General features: G+C 36.8%; 1 protein-coding gene across 2 annotated transcripts in view; it reads right to left on the reverse strand.

Moving 5' to 3' along the window:
* The window catches only part of npr1b (natriuretic peptide receptor 1b), a 53,599-nt gene extending 37,097 nt beyond the window's left edge, over nucleotides 1-16,502 (reverse strand). The window contains exons 1-4 of one of the 2 annotated variants that reach the window (XM_084089340.1): nucleotides 16,119-16,502; nucleotides 13,570-14,365; nucleotides 2,735-2,922; nucleotides 23-136 (exon numbers count right to left, since the gene is read on the reverse strand). In XM_084089340.1, the coding sequence (XP_083945466.1) occupies nucleotides 23-136; nucleotides 2,735-2,922; nucleotides 13,570-14,329 (1,062 nt within the window). In that variant the 5' untranslated portion in view covers nucleotides 14,330-14,365; nucleotides 16,119-16,502. Of the gene's footprint in view, nucleotides 1-22; nucleotides 137-2,734; nucleotides 2,923-13,569; nucleotides 14,366-16,113 lie in introns of both variants that reach the window. The other variant, XM_084089341.1, reaches the window with a different exon arrangement.
* Nucleotides 16,503-19,130: the final 2,628 nt, after the last annotated feature.

A 19,130-nucleotide genomic window follows, 5' to 3' on the forward strand; every position in this document is an offset into this window, starting at 1 on the left:
AGTTCATAATGATCTCTCTTACCAAAGAATCATCGACTGTGAAGTTGAACATCCGTTTGGCATCCGATTTTAGATGAGTGACAAACTCTTTGTACTCCTGATTCTGTGGCTCTAGGTAGGTCAGAATCTTCACACTCTGAAAAATATACAAAATATATACAAATTTACTCTAAGAGGCAAATATCTATTCTAAAAAATATATATAAAATATATAAGCAACTACTGTGTGTTTGTGTTTGTGAGTGTGTGTGTATATATACAGATATAGATATATATATATATATATCTGTATATAGGACCATGTATCTTTCTGCACTTTATAAGCAACATAAATATTTAGGTTATTAGTATACAAGTTAATTGTATACTAATAAATGCAAAGGTTATTAAATGCTGAAAAAAATATATTGATAACTGTTAGTTAATGCATTAACTAATGCTAACAAATGAGACCTTATTGTATAGTGTTACCCACATTTTTAGACTGATTTAAGTATTTCTCTTATGAAGTTACATACATATATGAATAGTTATAATTTGGTCAGGTTGGTCTGTTTTTATATTGTGTGCAATAATAGTCTGCCAAAGCTAAGCTCCATTGAGCATCAGCATGTCCTGAATCTGCTGTGCGTGGGTTCATCAGTGAGTACTTAGTGTTGGAGTTCAGACATTTCTCACGCTCTGCACAGAAACCCTTCCACTATCAAAACAGGTGGCTGTTATCACAGTAGGGGTTGCTGACTGCGGTTCTGTGACACCGACCAAAGCTAGAGTGACCTGCATAGCTTTTGATAAGAATATGGCTCAGATTTTGAGCCCCCTGAAGCATAGCAGGGATTGTTTTGTGTAATTGGGGGTTTAAATAAAATGCATTGTTATTATGTCACCATACAGACTACAAGCCAGGCTCTTTTTAAGGATCAAGAGATGAGACAACAATTCTGATGAAAAAGCTTCATAACTGTCTCTCTTCTCCTTTATCATGATCATAATAATTATTTTCTCAAATTGTATAATATCAGTTATATTTCTGGTAGCAAAACTTAACAGACCATGAAACTGAGGATGTTGATTGTGTGTGTGTGTCAGTGTTGGGAAAGTTCACTTTCTACATGAACTAGTTCAAAGTTCAGTTCACAAATTTTTAAATGAACTAGTTCAGTTCATAGTTCATACTTAAAATTTTGAACTAAGTTCACGGTTTAGCCGGGTTTTCGCCTGGAAGGCTCTATAGAAATCTGGCACTCTATTGAACGAAGTTAAACTGAGAGAGCGTGGCGTTCACAGACACCAGAATGAACGAGTTCACAGTAACGTTCATCAGGCAGTAATACGGTACGTTCGTCCAAAATATGAACAAGTTCATGAACTATCGTTCAGGCACAACACTGGTGTGTGTGTGTGTGTGTGTGTGTGTCTGTCTGTGTCCAGACATAAGGCTTACTGGACAGATTTTTAAAAAGACAACTGATTACAACAACCTGCGACACCTCCTTAGAGGGCAATACAGACAAACTGACTAAATTCAGAGAAAATACCTTGAATTAAGTTTATTTGGTAAGACTTAATTTGATGGTCCCCTTACACAGTGGCGTAACTTTGTTTTAAAAAGTGGGTGGGACAGGTGGGGTGGGGGTTGCTAATACATTGCTAAATCAGATATATGTACAATAACATTACAATGTCCAGTAATCGATTTAAATAGTTGGCTACATGGGGTTTAATTTGTCGTTTAATGAGATGTAACGTTAGCCTAATATAAATAACATAAATACATAGATCCGCCTATTTGACCAACGTGTATCTTAATGGTCCAGTGGTAGAATTTTCACCATGTGTGTTAGAGGTTCTGGGTTCTAATCCGCACTCGTGTAGTTTTTTTTTTTTCTCATCAAAACCGATTATGTTCATTAGTGGTTGTATATCAAGCAGGGACACATTTGTGTGCATTATGTTTTGTGATTTCACCAGAACGAATAGAGAGTATCCGCAACGGATTGAAGCGCGCGTCCGAGTGAAGACAGTGCGGCGTATGCGCGAGCCACAAGAGAAAACACTGTATCCGCGCCACTGATCGCAGCGGCAACGAGCACTTTGATCACTTGATTTAAAAAACACATTTCAACGCTAGATCGTCTCTTGATCGAAATGTATGCTCTGCCAGTTTTTATTTGTAGAACTGGTACATTCGTGCCGCGAGACGTTTTAAAAAGTGGTGGGGACAATATCGACCCTGGCAAAAAGTGATGGGGACATGTCCCACCCGCAAATTACGCCTATGCGCCTTACAGACATTCGATTGACTATAAAGTAACTTTGCAACTACATGTCAACTTATTCTTCAAACTTATTCTACTAACCCCAACCCTAACCTTAACCTAACAGTCTTCTAGTCTACAAACCAAGTAACCATTTATTTTATTAGAGAATATATTGAATTAAAATTTTCCTCTGTTAAGCATAAAACACTTTAATTTGTTTTATTTCTGCTTTAAACAAGAAAAATGTCAGTGGAGTAAGAAAAAACAAAGATAATTTCTCAGAAAATAAATGAATATTTTATGCAAATATTATAAAGTTTTAATATTATCATATTTATAGTAATAATTAAATATTAAAGATTATTATTGATATTTAAAAATACAAAATGAATGAAACTGATTATTGGCCATGTATCTCCTCATCACTATTTGTCCATCCCTCTCTCTCATGTTTTATGAAAGGCTTTAATTACCTGGAAGGCCTCCTTCGCAAAGACATCATCTGGGTCTCCTCTGGCCCATGGCTGCGAAGGCCTGGACTCCAAACTGCGTCCAAAGATGTCAATGTAGAAGAAGACATACTCCTCCTTAGGGAGACCTGCCCTGTGAAAGTGCACCATCAACTGCCGGAAAATATCCGGAGAACAGCATACAAACACCACTGCAATGAGAAACAGAACATATCGACATGAGAAAAAAAACTTTAGCCTCCTTATAATTCCCTCCCCTTCACACACAAACACATATTCTGGTTCTATGGAGCATTGAGGATATCAGGAGCTCAAATATAGCTTTTTTGTACTCACATTAGCATTTTTACCAGAAATGACTTCGTAATCAATATCATAATGTCATTACTTCAGAATGATGTGCCAGTATAATGCATCCAGACAGGAATTAGCGTGTACACGTTCATTTTAGTTCATGTGTGTGTAAGTGTGTCTGTATGGTGCATTAATGCATTTATGGCTCTGAGTGAATCTGGACTGTCTGTTCTATGCTTTTAGCATCGCACGTCATACATTAAAACATGACTTTGATGATTCATTCACAATGCATAATATAATTTTCCTAATCAGTATTTTTGTCTTTTCCAGTAATATAAATCTCTTAAAAAATATAAATGTATATAAATGTATCTTAAGATATATGTGGATCCCTTCACTGAAGAGCACAGGAGGTATTCACATACTTTTACACCCAAGAAGTACTACCAGCATTTTTCTGCTTTTTGATAAAAAACGATAATTAAAATAGCCCCACATCATCACATAGCCTTCACCATACCTAAAGATTGGCATGCGGTACTTTCCATAAGATCATCTCTCAATGCAAATCTTAGCTTTTAGGCTAACTGAAATAAAATCATGCCAGTCTCTAGGTATGGTGAAGGCTATGTGATGATGTGGGGCTATTTTAATTCCAAAGGCCAAGGGAACTTTATCAGGATGCATAGTATCCTAAAAAAAATTTTAAAAAAATACTTAAAAATAAAAATCTGCCTGCCTCTATGGGAATTTAACATAGGGCTGTACTCACTTATGCACCATGTATTTTAAGGAAGAACATTTATTTATTTACGATACATTATTCATTCACAAAGAAAATTGGTGTCCTTAAAGGTTGGATTTTTCCTAATTTTTTAAATTAAGGCATTAAGTTCAATTTCCAAAATATGATTTTTTATTCCTCTTTTTAGTCAACTTTAGCATGGGTGTATTCACTTATGCATTGCACTGTATATATATATATATATATATATATATATATATATATATATATATATATATATATATATATATATATATATATATATATACACCAGTAGAAACATTTTCTATTTCCATTATTCATGTGATATTGTGCTGAACAGGATGTTTCATATAAATGATAAGGGATAGATTTGATATGAAAAGGATGTTAAGCTTCTCCTCAACATTTCGGATAAGAAAAAAAACATTCAGGCAAGAGAAGAAACCACAAATAGGGAAAGAAAGCAAAATGATTCATTAACTCTGATCAAATGAGTGAAGTGATCACAGAGACGGGGAGAGAGAGAGAGTGTTAGAACTTGACTCCAGACAGTCATTTGCAGAAGGAGGGTAATTACAGGAGACATAAGCTAATAGCTAGTTATGTGTGTATGTGTGTGTGTGTGTGTGTGTGTGTGTGTGTGTGTGTGTGTGTGTGTGTGTGTGTGTGTGTTGCTCAGTAACAATGTGATTTCAGTTTGAGGAAACGAACAAGGTGAAAGATGGATTTAGAATTTTAGAAGAATTCTAAATGAACAACTATCTTTAAGCCTCTCTGCCAATAAAATGATGGAATACAAGTGAAGGATCATGGGGAATATTAATCAATCAATCAATCAATCTATCTATCTATCTAGCCATCTATTTATCCATTTATCTATGTGAGACTTCAGAGGCAAGATAACAGAAATAGGCAGAGGATATAATTCAACATGTACACAGAAAATTTCTGCTTAAATGGACAAATCAATCAAAATTAGTAAGTATTTTAAACAAAATACTTTTTAAGAACCTGAAACAAAAGTATTAACCTGTAAACGTAGCCTGAGAACAAACAGATCAGTGTCAACCAGTAAAGGTCAGAATAGAGGGACAGGATCTAGATGGTTATCTTTGTATTGGCAGATCTGGGTAGATCTGGGTAATGAGAGAGTCCAATGACAACGACAGGCAAAGCTTGTTGAGTTGGGCAAATGTGTGTATATTTCAAAATCTAACATAGCATCTGTATGCTAAACAACCAAATTTGAAAGCTTTGTAATTTTCTCAAAAGGACTTAAAAAAAAAAACATCTCTATGCCTCAGTACACAAAGGAAACACACTGGTTTCTAACTGGTCTAAACTGGTCATTAGCTGGTAGAATTTTATTTTTGGATCAGCAACAAATCAGCGACTGGCTGATCACACCATTTTAAATGGACAGTTCACCCAAAAATTAAAATTCTGTCATTATTTACTTCCCGATCATGTCGTTCCAAACCTGTATGAATTACAGCTCACAAAAGAAAATATTTTGAGAAATGTCAGAACCAATGTTGTTTGGATCCCATAGTTCTTCAGCATTCTCTGTTTGGAACGACATGTAGGTGAATAAACATACATTTTATTTTTGCGTTAATTCTCCCTTTAAGGTGTAACTTCAGCAATTTTCAACCAGCTTTGAATTGTTACGATGTCGGTAGTATATGTAAATTAACAATGTGATGTAAAACGCGTCATCTGGGGGACTTTTGACAGTGAAAACTACAGATTATAGCCTACTTTAAAATATTGTTTAATCCTTGCCCATGGGCAGTCAGATCAACAGAGGGTTATTAAAAGAACATTTATTGTAAGGGTAGGTTTAATCACTGAAAATTGTATCATACAACAGTATGTCTACTCTTTAGTCTTATGGTAAAAATGGAACATTGTGGCAAATGCTTTTTTATCTGTATGTGACGGTATTTTGCTTTGGGAGGTTGGGCGGTACTAATAGAATGGCAGTTTCTTTCAGTTTTTCCTTTCCATTTGGCATAAAACAGTGTTTGTGGTCATCTAGTTTGAAATGTTACAAAATAGTTTTTTTCAGATTTTCTGTTTCTTGCACCCAGGAAGAATATTTTCCTACCTATTTGGCAAAAGGGAAGACAACAGCCTTTTTTCTCTAGTCAGGTAGTAAAGAGGGTAAAATACAGCCCACAATATCAGTCTGCAGGCTACTAAAGTAACACATACATGTGAAAATGGGGACTATAAGAGGGTAAAGTCCTACTGTGAGTGAGTCAGAGGTCATACAGCTTTTGCCATACACCTACACTGTCTATCAGAAAGAAAGAAAGAAAGAAAGAAAGAAAGAAAGAAAGAAAGAAAGAAAGAAAGAAAGAAAGAAAGAAAGAAAGAAAGAAAGAAAGAAAGAAAGAAAGAAAGAAAGAAAGAAAGAAAGAAAGAAAGAAAGAAAGAAAGATCAGGACAAGAGCGACTGCACTGACTACATTTCCGCTATGATTACGAAGGCACTTCCGTATAAATGCAATTCTGTTTGGGAAAGGAGAGTGTCAGGTGTGAGAAGCAACCCATCAGAGAGATAAAGCAGTCCATTACACACTCAAATGCACATCATTATCAGATGAAGCCCTTGAGAGGGACTGCTGGTAGATATCCAACCTAACGGGGAGAATTGCTATTTTTAATGCTGTTAAACATTAACTAGCACTGAGCAAATGAGTTCAGGCACTTCGCTTTCCTCAGATGCACACGTAAAAACATTCCTAAACATGTTTTCCCTGGACAGGAGTGACAGACCATGAGTGGGTGTTTTTGTGGGCCAAATAGAGTTTAACTTCTGCATACTCAACAGAATTCAGTCTACAAATAGCACTAGTTGGTTGCTTAAGTACTGTAAGAAGGCATCTAATAAGAACATACTGTGAATATAGTCAACATGGCATCTGAAGCAGTGACATAATATACTTTATCTAAAATGACGAGCAACAAAACAACTGACCTCACATTGAGAATGTATTTTCTGTATTGAGAATGTATTATTTATGTCACACCACAACTATTTAAAGCTACACTCAGTATTTTCAGCTGGTCATGTCATGTGATGTCGGTATGTCCACCCCAATGAGACGACCCACTTCATGTAACATAAATGATGTCAAAACAGCTTTTTTAGGCAACTGATACAATTTGTCTCATGTGAGCAAACTTGATTTTAAGCACCTTACCTTTTCTTTCACCTTAAAGTATTATTCATTCCTTTAATAAACAAAGCTGACCAAAATTTCTACCAAAAGTAATTGTTGAATTATATCTAACTGAATAACTGAAGTACTTGTTGAATTATATCATTAAAATGTACAATTGTCAATTCATTTATATTGTACACATTTCAATGAAAAATAAAAACAAAACAAAATGTTAAAACAAGAAGGTAAATTGTCTTGTGATATGATATGGCTGGCCAAATCAAAAGTCATCATGGGCCAACCTTAAATTTTCTAATTAAACTTTATAAACATAGCAGGCTCCTATTCTTCTGAATAGAATGGGCTGAGAAAAAAAAATCTTATTTTTTTATACAGACAAGAGAATTGTCCATTATTTCAAAACTGTGCACTCCATTATATCACCACACCAATTAGACTATGAGAAAGAGAGAGTCTGACCTCCCAACAAGGAGCTTGCATGCAATCAGATGAGGAGGTACGTTGTAATTGCAATCGAGAAAAATGGCCGCACACTGCGCAGGAATGATAATGATGGGCTCAGCTCAGAAAATGCAATGCCATTCTCTAAAAGAAACCTGCTACAATTACACTGACAGCCAGAATCAGTGTACAAGTGTACATTTTTATGTGTATACAAGGCCGCTTGTGTTCTCTGAAAATAACATAATCAGGAAACAACTTCATGTTCACAACATCAATGTGCTCTGCTCTTACTGTTTGTTTTATTCTGTTTTCTCTATTTGCCATTTTTAACTGCTGTCTGTCCGCTTTTTTTGAGCGAATAGTTGAAACGACTGTAGTTCTATGATCTGAGAATTTATGAAAATGTTTGATCAATCAGAGCAGACTGTTACAGCTTCATTCCTGCACTGACTCTAATCTATCCCATTTAAATGCAGGACTTGATCTGTTATGTTTAAGCTGTACCACCCTTCCCTTTACCCAGTGATTAGGGTTCTTCAGTCCGTTTTTCTAAAGAATATCGATACTAAAAAGGAGGCACAACACTCACAAAACGATCAGATAATTACAACAGGAAATAGCAGTTCTATTGATCTGGATGGAATCCTTGAAGCCAATTTTCTCATGTGCATGTTGACCATGATAGGGGAGCAGACAGCGACACGGACGGGCTTTATGCGTGCTTATTTATACAGCCTGATGGGGTTTTAAAGGGACTGCATCAGCATTTATTTTACATTTATGGATATATATGAATGTTTATGTATTATTTATTCATATGAAATGGCACACCAGTAGTACATCTTCCCCCGGGTTCACAGACAAGGCTTCAGATTAGTCCCAGACTAAAATGCATGTTTGAGCTGTTTTAACTGAAAGCAACTTGCTCTAAAAATATGTCAGTGCCATTGCTTTGTCTCAAAATATAAAAAATGTCTAAGGCACGTTCCCCCTGCAGTCAATAATTTTTTCCCATAAAACTCATCTTTAATCAACAAAAAAATCATTTAAAAAAAAATTTCTTTGAATTTTTTTTCTTCATGCCTTAAAATAGCTTGAATGTAACTCTACACTCTTGCCTCATTTAGTATACCCGGTTCTATGAATATGCAAATGAGCCCTGCCTCCACTCACTTATACCAGCCCAGAGATCCAATCATTGACGATCACACATTGATGTGATTAGTTACAAGGTAGTTTGTGACGTCAGAAACACCGTCGATTTCAAAATGCGTTTTTGAGACTGTCTTTGGTTCAGTGCAGTTTTAAGGAGAAAATACTCAGCAATGGTATTGACTGGTGAATTTGCACATGGATTGTCTTAAAGCATATTAAAAACACCACATCAAACAACATTAAAAACTTGATTTTCACCACAGGGGGTCTTTAAAGGTACTTAAATATCCTAATTGAACTAAGGCCTAATCCTGGCTTAATCTAAGCCCTGTCAGTGAAACTGGGTCATATGACCCAGACTCTTTTATATCTTAAAGAGATGGTTCTTTAAGAAATGCAAAATATTAGTGCATTCCTGGAACTGGGTGTCGTTACACTACATTCTTATGCATAGCTTTCTGCCAGGACTTTTACAGGCTTTTCCCAAATCACGGAAGTGACCTCGACGTCCGGGTTAGCGGTAGCATAAGCCATCCAGCAAGTGTTATTTAAATTAACTCCTGATGTACTTAAAAACTTTCCAATGCCTCGTTTTATGAGTACAGAACCTATTTGTACTACTGTAGAAGTTTGGTACCATTCTGGGCATTATTAGTGGGGTAATTTACGAGATACAACTTTGGATCCACTAGCGCCTGCACTAAGCTATTCGGCAGATATCTTTAAATAAGCTCTAACTTTAATAATGTTCGACCAAGGGAAAAAAGGCTTCTGGGGGGGGGGGGGGGGGGGGGGTGTTTGGCTCGAGGTCATGGTGCAAAGGACCCTAAGTTGATTTTACTCCGAAACATCCCTTTAAACACAACATTATTTTAACATTGTAAAAGACTTTTGTGGATTTCAGTCAATGTTTGAGGCGTAGTGTAATTAAAAAAAAATGTATTTCACTTTTAGAATTTAAACACAAATTCAGTCTCTCAATATAGAAGACTCATATTGCACTACACTGATTTTTGTCCAAACAAATGCTCTCTAGAACAAGAGAGTCCCACCCCCAAATACCACCTGCAACCGACAAGTAGCAAATCATGATTCATGAATGTGACTTAACAAAAGATGATCCCCTAATATTTCCCACCTAAACTTCCTGTTTAAAAAAGAAATGCATCATCAACATAGAAGGAAAATTGCTCTCAGTCTTTAAAATGGTGATTTTGCATAAAAATGGAGATTTCCAATCATGCTCATCAAAAATGGACACAAGGAAGTTAATAAATCTTAGAACAAAAACAAAGCACATTTAGAGAGGACTGCTTAACGGAAATCTAAAGTTTGACTGCAAGCAACTAAAAATGCAGGCTCTGGCACCATTTTGTGTCTGTCATGTCAAGCCTGTCATGTTTCTCTTCTAATGCTGTTTAACATAAGCCAGTATAGGGTTACAAATTATATTAGCGCAGGAATCTGTGTGATGTAAGGGAGGTCTGCCTAACATTACCTCATTCTAGACTAGAGGATGTGAGGTCATGGCTGTATTAAACTGAACCCAATGTTCTGCGGTCACAAAGAGAACATTATGATTTGAGTATTCTGTTCAGACGGGGGCAGATTCAAGACCAGAATAAAGACAAGCCTTCATCTCTACGAATGATAAATGAAGATATGTCTGGGTTTAGTTCTGGAGGTGTTCAGTTACACTGCATTACATCCAAAGGTCTGAAACAATGGGAAATATTGACCTGAAATATCAGAATACAGCATTCCTCAAGCAGAGAAGCAGTTATAGGCTTATAAAAGTGTGCGATATGAGTATACAATTTTTTTTTTTTTTTCTTTTCCATCTTTCTCTACCTCTCAGTTCAGATAAATTTTTAAGCTGATCCAGATGGATGGAAATGCAGAGAGAAGCAGAGCACGGCCTTGTGGGTAGTTTAGTTCAGCATGGCCGCTCTTGCGCTCGGCAACTATGACGACAAGAGGCCATGAAGCTGTAGACACAAAGATTGGCATTTTAGTTGAAAAGATGATTACAAGGGTAGACTGATGCTACCACTCCATCAGAAGAGGAATCGGGGAGAAACTATTACAAACAATTCCATAAAATGAGCTCTACTAATTTTGAAGAGCTCATATAGTTCTGTTTGCCCTTGTTCAGAAATCAGAATTTGAAAACCAGACCTTCCTGTTGGCACTCGAGTCAAGGTCCTCTTCCTCTTTGATGCAGGTGTAATTGAAGTGATTGGGTACATGGAAAAATTAAACCAGAAGAGCACAGTGTGTTTGTGTGTGTATGACAGACAGAGAGACAGAGAGAGAGAGAGAGAGAGAGAGAGAGAGAGAGAGAGAGAGAGAGAGAGAGAGAGAGAGAGAGAGAGAGAGAGAGAGATTGATGTTGAAGCACCTGCTGACTTCTGGCCATTAACAGCTTTGCTGTGCTGGAGATTTTATCCAAGAGCAAAGCAGCAGCTAAGTGCACATCACTTCAGCACTACAGAGAGAATGAGAAGTGTTATGAATATGCGTGCATTTGTCAATGTGTTTGTGTAATGATGTGACTAAATAATAATATAAAAAAAACATGTTTAGAGTACTGAATGGACCTTCAGATGGTTGTAATTATGAATTAGCTGCACGTCGGACTTTGCAATCTCCAGCTAAAGCTCTTTAAATGCCTCAATGTCCAGGAAGAAAGTTCAAGTCCACTTTCATCTGCATTTATGAGCTGGGTGTTTTCCTGTCCCGTCCAAATATAGTTTGGTTCAAATAAAATGCACTTGATGATCTCAGTTTTACAAATCTAGTACTGCACTTTAAAGAGACAAGAATTCTGAATCTCCAAATGAAAGAGCACTCGCATGGAAAACTCCAGGAGAAGAGCAGGAATACATCAGAGATTCCAATCTCACAGGAGGCGGTGTTGTCTCCATGTGTTGTCTTCCTGTTGCTGATGATGTGAGGGTGTTTTTAGAGAGTTGAGAGGAAAGAGGCAGGAGGTGAGGAAGAGCATTTCAGCTCTTCCGAGATCTACGTAAAAGGTTACGGCTCCACAGGTATTCGCTACATGTTAATCAGTTAGAGAGACCCCAAAACATTTCTGCATCCACAAAACATTCCCTATGTCATCTGTCGCCAAATCCTCATTTAGGAAGGCACCGAAATTACAGTTCTGTCCGAAACGAAGTCAAAAAATATTTTTGTTATGGCTGATAACCAATAAATGGCTAATACTATACTATTTAAAAAAATAAAAAAAATAAAAAAAAAGAACTACAAGTGAATTTAGGCAACAAAACATTAACTGTACAGTATGAGAAATAGATAAAAATATAGATATTTGCTTGAGATTATTGAACTATTAAGTGTTTTAAAGATTAATTTAAGTGAGAATTAGATGAGGATATATATAAAAGGCAATAAGGGGGAAAAAAGGAAAAATGAAAAGAAAAACAAATAAAACAAATAATGTAAAAAAAGGGCAAAAGTTAAACACATACATATGTATATATATATGGATGATGCTATTAAGAGTTTGTACTTAATACTCACTGAAATACAAAACTTATTCTGACATGACTCAAACTGACCCCTTTTGCGATCACCCAGGCTTTTGTCTGTCAAAGACTTCAAAGGTTTTTAAACCATACACGCAGCCACAGCCCCCACCTGAGACATCATCCATTGCTTCATTTATCTGGCTTTTTATGTGTTAGTACAACATTACATTTCTCACCCACTGTTCATTGAGTGACTCAACAGAGCATCCAGTGACTAATGACGAACCATTACAATCTTCCAGTTAGAAAGACTGAATGAACACACAATTAATACAAACTCTGTTTTTGCAGGAAATGCCAACAGATCAGATAGTGTGTGCTAAAATTTATTGCATGCTCACAGGGGTCATAACCTCTGTTAATAAATGTTGTTCAGTTGACATTTTTTTTACCCCTTTGGGACCTGAAAAAAGGTTTAAAGTACATTTTACCCATTAAAAACTTATAGATACAGGTTTCCTGAGTTCCCCTTTCCGGAAGAACTAATCTGATGCCAAAGTCAAAACATTGACTATATGAGCTACATTTTGTGATGCACTACATCACTGTATAAAACGGATTCTCCTGTTGTTGACATATTGAGCTGTGGCGCTCATAGGAGACTTAGGTTTGAGTCTGGCCCCAATCAAGCATATTGTTTGGGAGAATGGAAAAAAACAATTCAGTAGATTACTGTTACATACATCATTCTGAGTAGTTTAATCATGGTTGAGAAAAGCATGGAGAATCAGCAAATTAACAATGACATCATACTCTAAACTTTTCCTGCTGTCCCTCATCTCGCTTTCCTTCGCCTTCACTCATTCTTAGTCATGCGTTCTGTGTAATATGATGAAAGTGTTAGTCTGTACACATTTCAATCTGGATCACGGAGTGCAGCACAAATCAAGCTCAGGGGACAAAATATGCCATATACCACAAAGTCACTCATTAGAACCTTCACACTCACTCTCAATGTTCATTGGTGGTAGAAGAATGACATACTGAGACCATCACAACATTTCTGTAAGCATTTAAAGGAACATTACCTCACCCTCATGTCATTAAAAACCTGTATGATCTGTAATGCAGATTCTGCCTGGGCCTACCAAAATAGTAAATAAAACCCACACTTTTTAGCAGAAAACATATTGTTTCCCCTTCTATTTTGCAATTATATCCTGTTATGGCTTCTGTGTGACTCTTGTTGAAATTCAGTATTGTGGCACTGCAATTATTATGGGCTCATTTGTAAGTCACAAATTTGACTTCTAACCTTAATGTCACATCTAGGAATCAGTTGGTATGGAAACAGCATGGCAATCGAGGTTAAGTGGATTTTTAAAATGACCTCATCTAGAACATCTCAGAAGCACTGGGAATGTATTAACACAAGGACAGATGCCCAATTAGATGCTGTTCAAGCAAAACAAAAAACAAGCCACTCACCTCTTCCATCATCCTTGATCTTCTGTAGGAGTTCGGAATAGTTAACAGGCCCTTTGTTCTCCTCGAATACCAGGTCCATGGTTGTGATGTTTTCTTCATGCATCTCCGTGTAAAGCCCCTCCAGAGCGAAGTAGCATGCCCTTTCGCCCATTTTGGTGTCACTGAACATCAGCAGGGCGTGTTGGTGCCACCCGAAATGCCTGTAGAGGTGGAGGGCGTACTCACCCAGTTTCTTGTGTGTGGGGCCCGTGTTTGTGATGGAGGTGTACATTTCCATGAGGAGGAAAGCTACAGCAGGGGCCCCTGCCGTGATCATGGGGACACCCCAATGAGCAGTGAACAGCCCAACTGGGGAGGAGGTATAGTCACACCCAGGTCCTATGAAGGCCCACGGGTTGTACTCGAATTTCAGGTCCACGGCCATGAGCGGGGCAATGGACTCGGAGCAGATACCGTCCCTATTTTCGCTGTTTGCGAAGATGCGGCGGAGGTGGTGCCGGGGCAGCAAAGTGCGGTCGGCATTGACGTGAGCAATGGCGCGGTCCAGAGCGGGTCCCACGCGGGGCCATGCCCAGGGGTAGGATGTATTGTGTTGAGGCAGAATGACAGCCAGTATGATGTCATCAGTGTGGATGTGTGCGGGTGTGTGGGACCCTTGGTGTCTTCTGGTCTTGGCACAGGTCAGCAGTGTCCCACAGCACAGCAGCAGCAAAAGCAGCAGAAACATCCTGCCTTCACCAAACCAGAGCAACAGACTCATATCGCTGTAGCTCACGCTTCCAACTGATCAGGAACACTACACACACACACACACACACACACACATATATCATATGAGATTCAATATATATATATATATATATATATATATATATATATATATATAATAGTTGAGTATTGATAGGTGTATATGAGTATTTCTTTGGAGATTCTACAGTTTCACTGACCCATACCATCTATATTTAGGTCAGAAAAGCTGCTAGCCTAAATTTACTAATCTTATTTTTCACATCTGAGAAGAAAACCTCATTCTTTCACCTTAGTTTCCAATGATGATTTTTGTACTTTGACACACTTCAAAAACTTTTGAAAAAAAAAAAAAAAAAAAAGAGTGAGAAAAAGGAAAGAACGATACTTAAGTGTATTGGAAAGGTATATCTGAAGATTTTGCTGTTTCACTCTGTATTTGGGTCTGAAAGGCACATGGGTCTATAACCTATATTTCCAAATGTACTTATCTTATTTTAAAGAAAACTTTATCATTTTACCCTAGTCTTTCACCTCAGTTTAATCTGGCTAGCTTCTACCTAGTAAGAGATTAATTTTAGCCAAAATATGCCATTTTGTTACATTCTGTACAGCTTAGGTGATTGGCTCAAAAACCTGGTTGCAAAACTGAGCTGCTCTTCTGATGATTTGTGATACCCGCTCAGATTGTGCTACCTCCAGTTAAAACAGCACATATTCATATGGTTTGAGGCTTTATTAACATCCATACCTACCCCTACCATAAACCTAACCTTAAAACAATGAAAATATAGTGTTGGCAGCACAATCTGTTCTGCCAGAACATCGCCATGAGCAAAGATGACAGATTTCAAATAATGTACTTCAGGGGGTCTTGCGCCAACCAAGCAACTGTCTAATGCTAAAAGATAGCTAGAAACATTTTTCAATAAGGTTCCAATAAATTACATTTTCAACAATAATTTTGACAATTTATTAATATAGGTAAATTTAATATATATATATATATATATATATATATATATATATATATATATATATATAGTTGTTCATTGTTTGTTTAAAACATTCATGTTAATTGAATTTATAAAATAATTGTTCAAAATAGAATAGCATATATAGAAATTAACAACAGATACTGTAAAAAATTCACAAAGCAGTACAAAGAGCTAAAAAACTCTAAATCATAAACTCTAAATATGATAAACACCTGAACGCATCCTGAATCACAGCTAAAAACACACTTCATGCCTTCATTTGTAAAGAACAGATTAAAATCAGTCCCCATAGAAAATCTGTAACAGCTGTTCTCAAATGGTTGGTTGCAAAAAATCTGAGAAAAACACCACTGAAGGGCAATAATACATGCAAGTAACCATGTAATCATGCATTTTGGAATGGATAGCTTCAAATTTCTATTGTTCACAGCATAGGTTGTGCATCTAACTTCATGATATTTTGGCACAAATTCATCCGTCACTTGGTAGAAACTAACCAAATGAATCAGATGCCAACACGGGACAGGTTGAGTGACTTGCCCTCATCCTTGAAAACTAACTAAGACGAAAGGCTAGGGTATAAGAAAATACAACCCAACCACATTCAATTCTGGTTCCAGATTTTGCACTGTGGTGGGTCACATGTCCAGAGTTGAAGGAAAATGAGTCAGGTAAAATCTGAGCCCTGAAGCAAAAACCAGCTGAGAACCACTGATCTAAATTTTATGACAAATCATATTTTGTGGAAAACACAATTCTAACACAATAGAACTCCAAACAAGCAGAACAGAAAACTTACCTTACCTTTTATACATGATGTCTTCTGGTCTCCTCAATATGAGTTGGTACAAACCCGTGACAGTCCACTCAGCACAGTACAAAACACATCCTTGCCTCTGTGAAACTCATCCCCGCAGCCTGACTGTGTGTCATTCAGAGTGCCAAGAGCAGCTGTGATTTTCTCAAATCACATTACCTCACAGAGAGCTCCACCTCATCTCTGTGTCGAGATGCATTCTCTGCCATGCTCCAGGGTTCTGAGGGTATTAATGCCTCTCAGCTGCAGTTACTGCCGGAAGAAAGAAAGAGCGAGAGAGAGAGCGAGAGAGAGAGAGAGAGAGAGAGAGAGAGAGAGAGAGAGAGAGAGAGAGAGAGAGTATGTGTATGTGTATGTGGGGATGTGCTTCTATGCTTCAGCAGGGTAAAGGTTTACCCTTTGGTCAGAAAGCACTTCCAAATGCTCCTAGCTATAAAAAAAATAACCATGTAAACACTCTCACTCACTAATTTCGAGTCAGAGGAAATCAATGGCATCAAAATCCATTAGCTTCTACCGTGCATTAAATAACCATAGCTGAATATTACCAATAAGAAACAAGAGGTCAAGGTTTGGTTAGTTAGCATGACATCCTGCTGGTATCGAAATGTAGGCAAAAAAACTCTTTTTCCATTAGCGACTGTTAATTAGTGACTGACGATGTTTAAAAAGTAGATTTAACATTAAACACAGAGTGGCCCTTTCACACCGGACGCGTAACGAAAAAGCGAATAGTTCGCCTCAAAACCATTCACATCAGCCGCGACGCGAATTTGCGACGTTCAGAGCTTCAATTTTCCAAAACTTTCGCGCCGACATATGAGAAAACATGGTCACTTCATCATCATCATCCAGTGAAGACGAGCTTTTCATTTTCTTTAAAAGACAGAAAAGAAGGTTTTGGGTGCACCCAATCTTAAAGAACAGAGTCTGAAGGGGAGTATGCTAATGTCCACTTTTAGTTTCCTTTTCCTCTCTCCTTTTCCTCACATAGGTGTCCCTGAGGTTTTTCCAGTTTTTTTGCGTCAGCTAAACACAGTGCGTTTTGTAATGTCAATACACATTACATGTAACACACGAAGTAACAAGTTAAAATCATTCGACTAGAAACTGTAACAGTTAGCCTAGATATCACACAAAGGATGTATACTAAGCAGCCCTAAATAGTCTCACTACATTTTGTTACATGTTCAAAGTAAACACGGTCTCTGTCTCTATCTTTGACGATAATAGTGTTAGCTTTCTATCCCAAATGTAGTTTAGCCTGCTAGACTACAGTAGACCTGCAATAATATTTCACAATACTATATTTTTGACCAAATAAATGCAGCCTTGATGAGATAAAAGACCTCTTTCAAAAACATTTAAAGATCTTAGTAGTGTATATAGTTAATAATTCATTAAAGTGAAGTAGTTTTTTTTTTACCAGTGCCCAATTTTGCTTTGGTGTGAAATCTGCACGAATGAAATGTGTATGTCCTTGTGGTGCCATCAGCCAATCAGCATCTCATGATGACAATTACATAAAATTAGATTCAATGGCGACAACCATTTTTAACATAATTTATTATAGGTTAATATTCATTTTTCAAATATACTATTGTACATTGTTTGTCCAAACAGTTTGTACAAATGTTAATTTACACATACTGTTAACAGATTTATTGAGAAATAGTGTGGAAATATCTTTACTCAGAAAGATAGACCTTACTCGGCTGAATACTGGGCTGAAAGTGATGGTGGATATGGCCACAGAAGTGATGTTGCAAAGGTTTAAACACTGTTATGAACTGATATCCCCTCACTGTCATTTGCTGAAGAGGAATCATTAACCCTCACGAGAGGCAGGTCAGAGCAGTTTCCAGCCGCCCAGCAAGATCTGACCCTATGGGTCAGGACAAGCTCTATCTGCTCGCCACACATTTTGAGTTCAACCTCCACTAACCGCCTTCAGTGGTGGTTTGTGTCTGTGGAGCTTCTAGTGTCTCCTTTATTTCTATAAGCTGCAGTGTGTGTGTGTGTGTGTGAGAGAGAGATTCATATGAGAGATTCATTTTTGAGCTTTCAGTCACCATGGTGTTCCAGCACAATTCTGACATTTATATTCAAATCCAACCATTAAGCTTTTTTCAAGGAATGTCCAAATTAGTCATAAGCACTGAGGTATGATATGCCTGTCGCAGACAGGTAAGTTGTTATAAATCACATCTCTTTCAACTTTCTTTTCTTGTTGTAATCCGTTTACATTGTGGCATATAAATATATTAAAGGGTGGTATAATTCTTTTTGGCAGTGATTCCCAACCAGAAGTAAACATACTTCAGCAGGTTTAAAATAGTAATTGGAAGGACTGCAGTTTTGCTATGTTAAACCTATAGAGAAATATATATATTTATCAAGATTAATATGATTCAGAATATGATTTCTATATAAGTTGGAAAGCACTGAAATTGTTCAAATTCAAATCAATGAATGGCAGATAAAAATCTAAATAAAAGACTAAAACCAGAATTAATCATCTAAAATGCTACAAGTGAATTTAGCCATCACAACATTAAAACATACAACATGAAAAAATTAGATATTCATTTTGAGATTTGATAAAAATCACATTTTGCGGTGTTATTAAATTATTAGTGTTCTTAAAGATTAACTTAAATTTAAATTTTCCAAATGAAAATAAAAATAAAAAATAGGACAAATGAGCGGGCACAATTATCCAATAATTTATCATAAATAATATTTACAACATTTTAAAGAAAACAATAGAGGGTTACAGTTTTATATATTGGGTGACACTCATACTACAATACATGTGCTACTTCAGTTTCACTTACAGTATCATTTGTTTTATGTTTAAATGTGACTAATTAAATTAATGATATTGCTAATTGATATCAAGTATAATATGAGTTAAAGAGAAACAATTCTGGTTAAAGTCGATGAAGAGGTACGTAAGCATTACAGATGGGGCTACATAAAATGAAAAAGGTTAGGAA

This window comes from Abramis brama (genome assembly GCF_963993115.1).
Source record: "Abramis brama genome assembly, chromosome: 17".
Lineage (NCBI taxonomy): Eukaryota > Metazoa > Chordata > Actinopteri > Cypriniformes > Leuciscidae > Abramis > Abramis brama.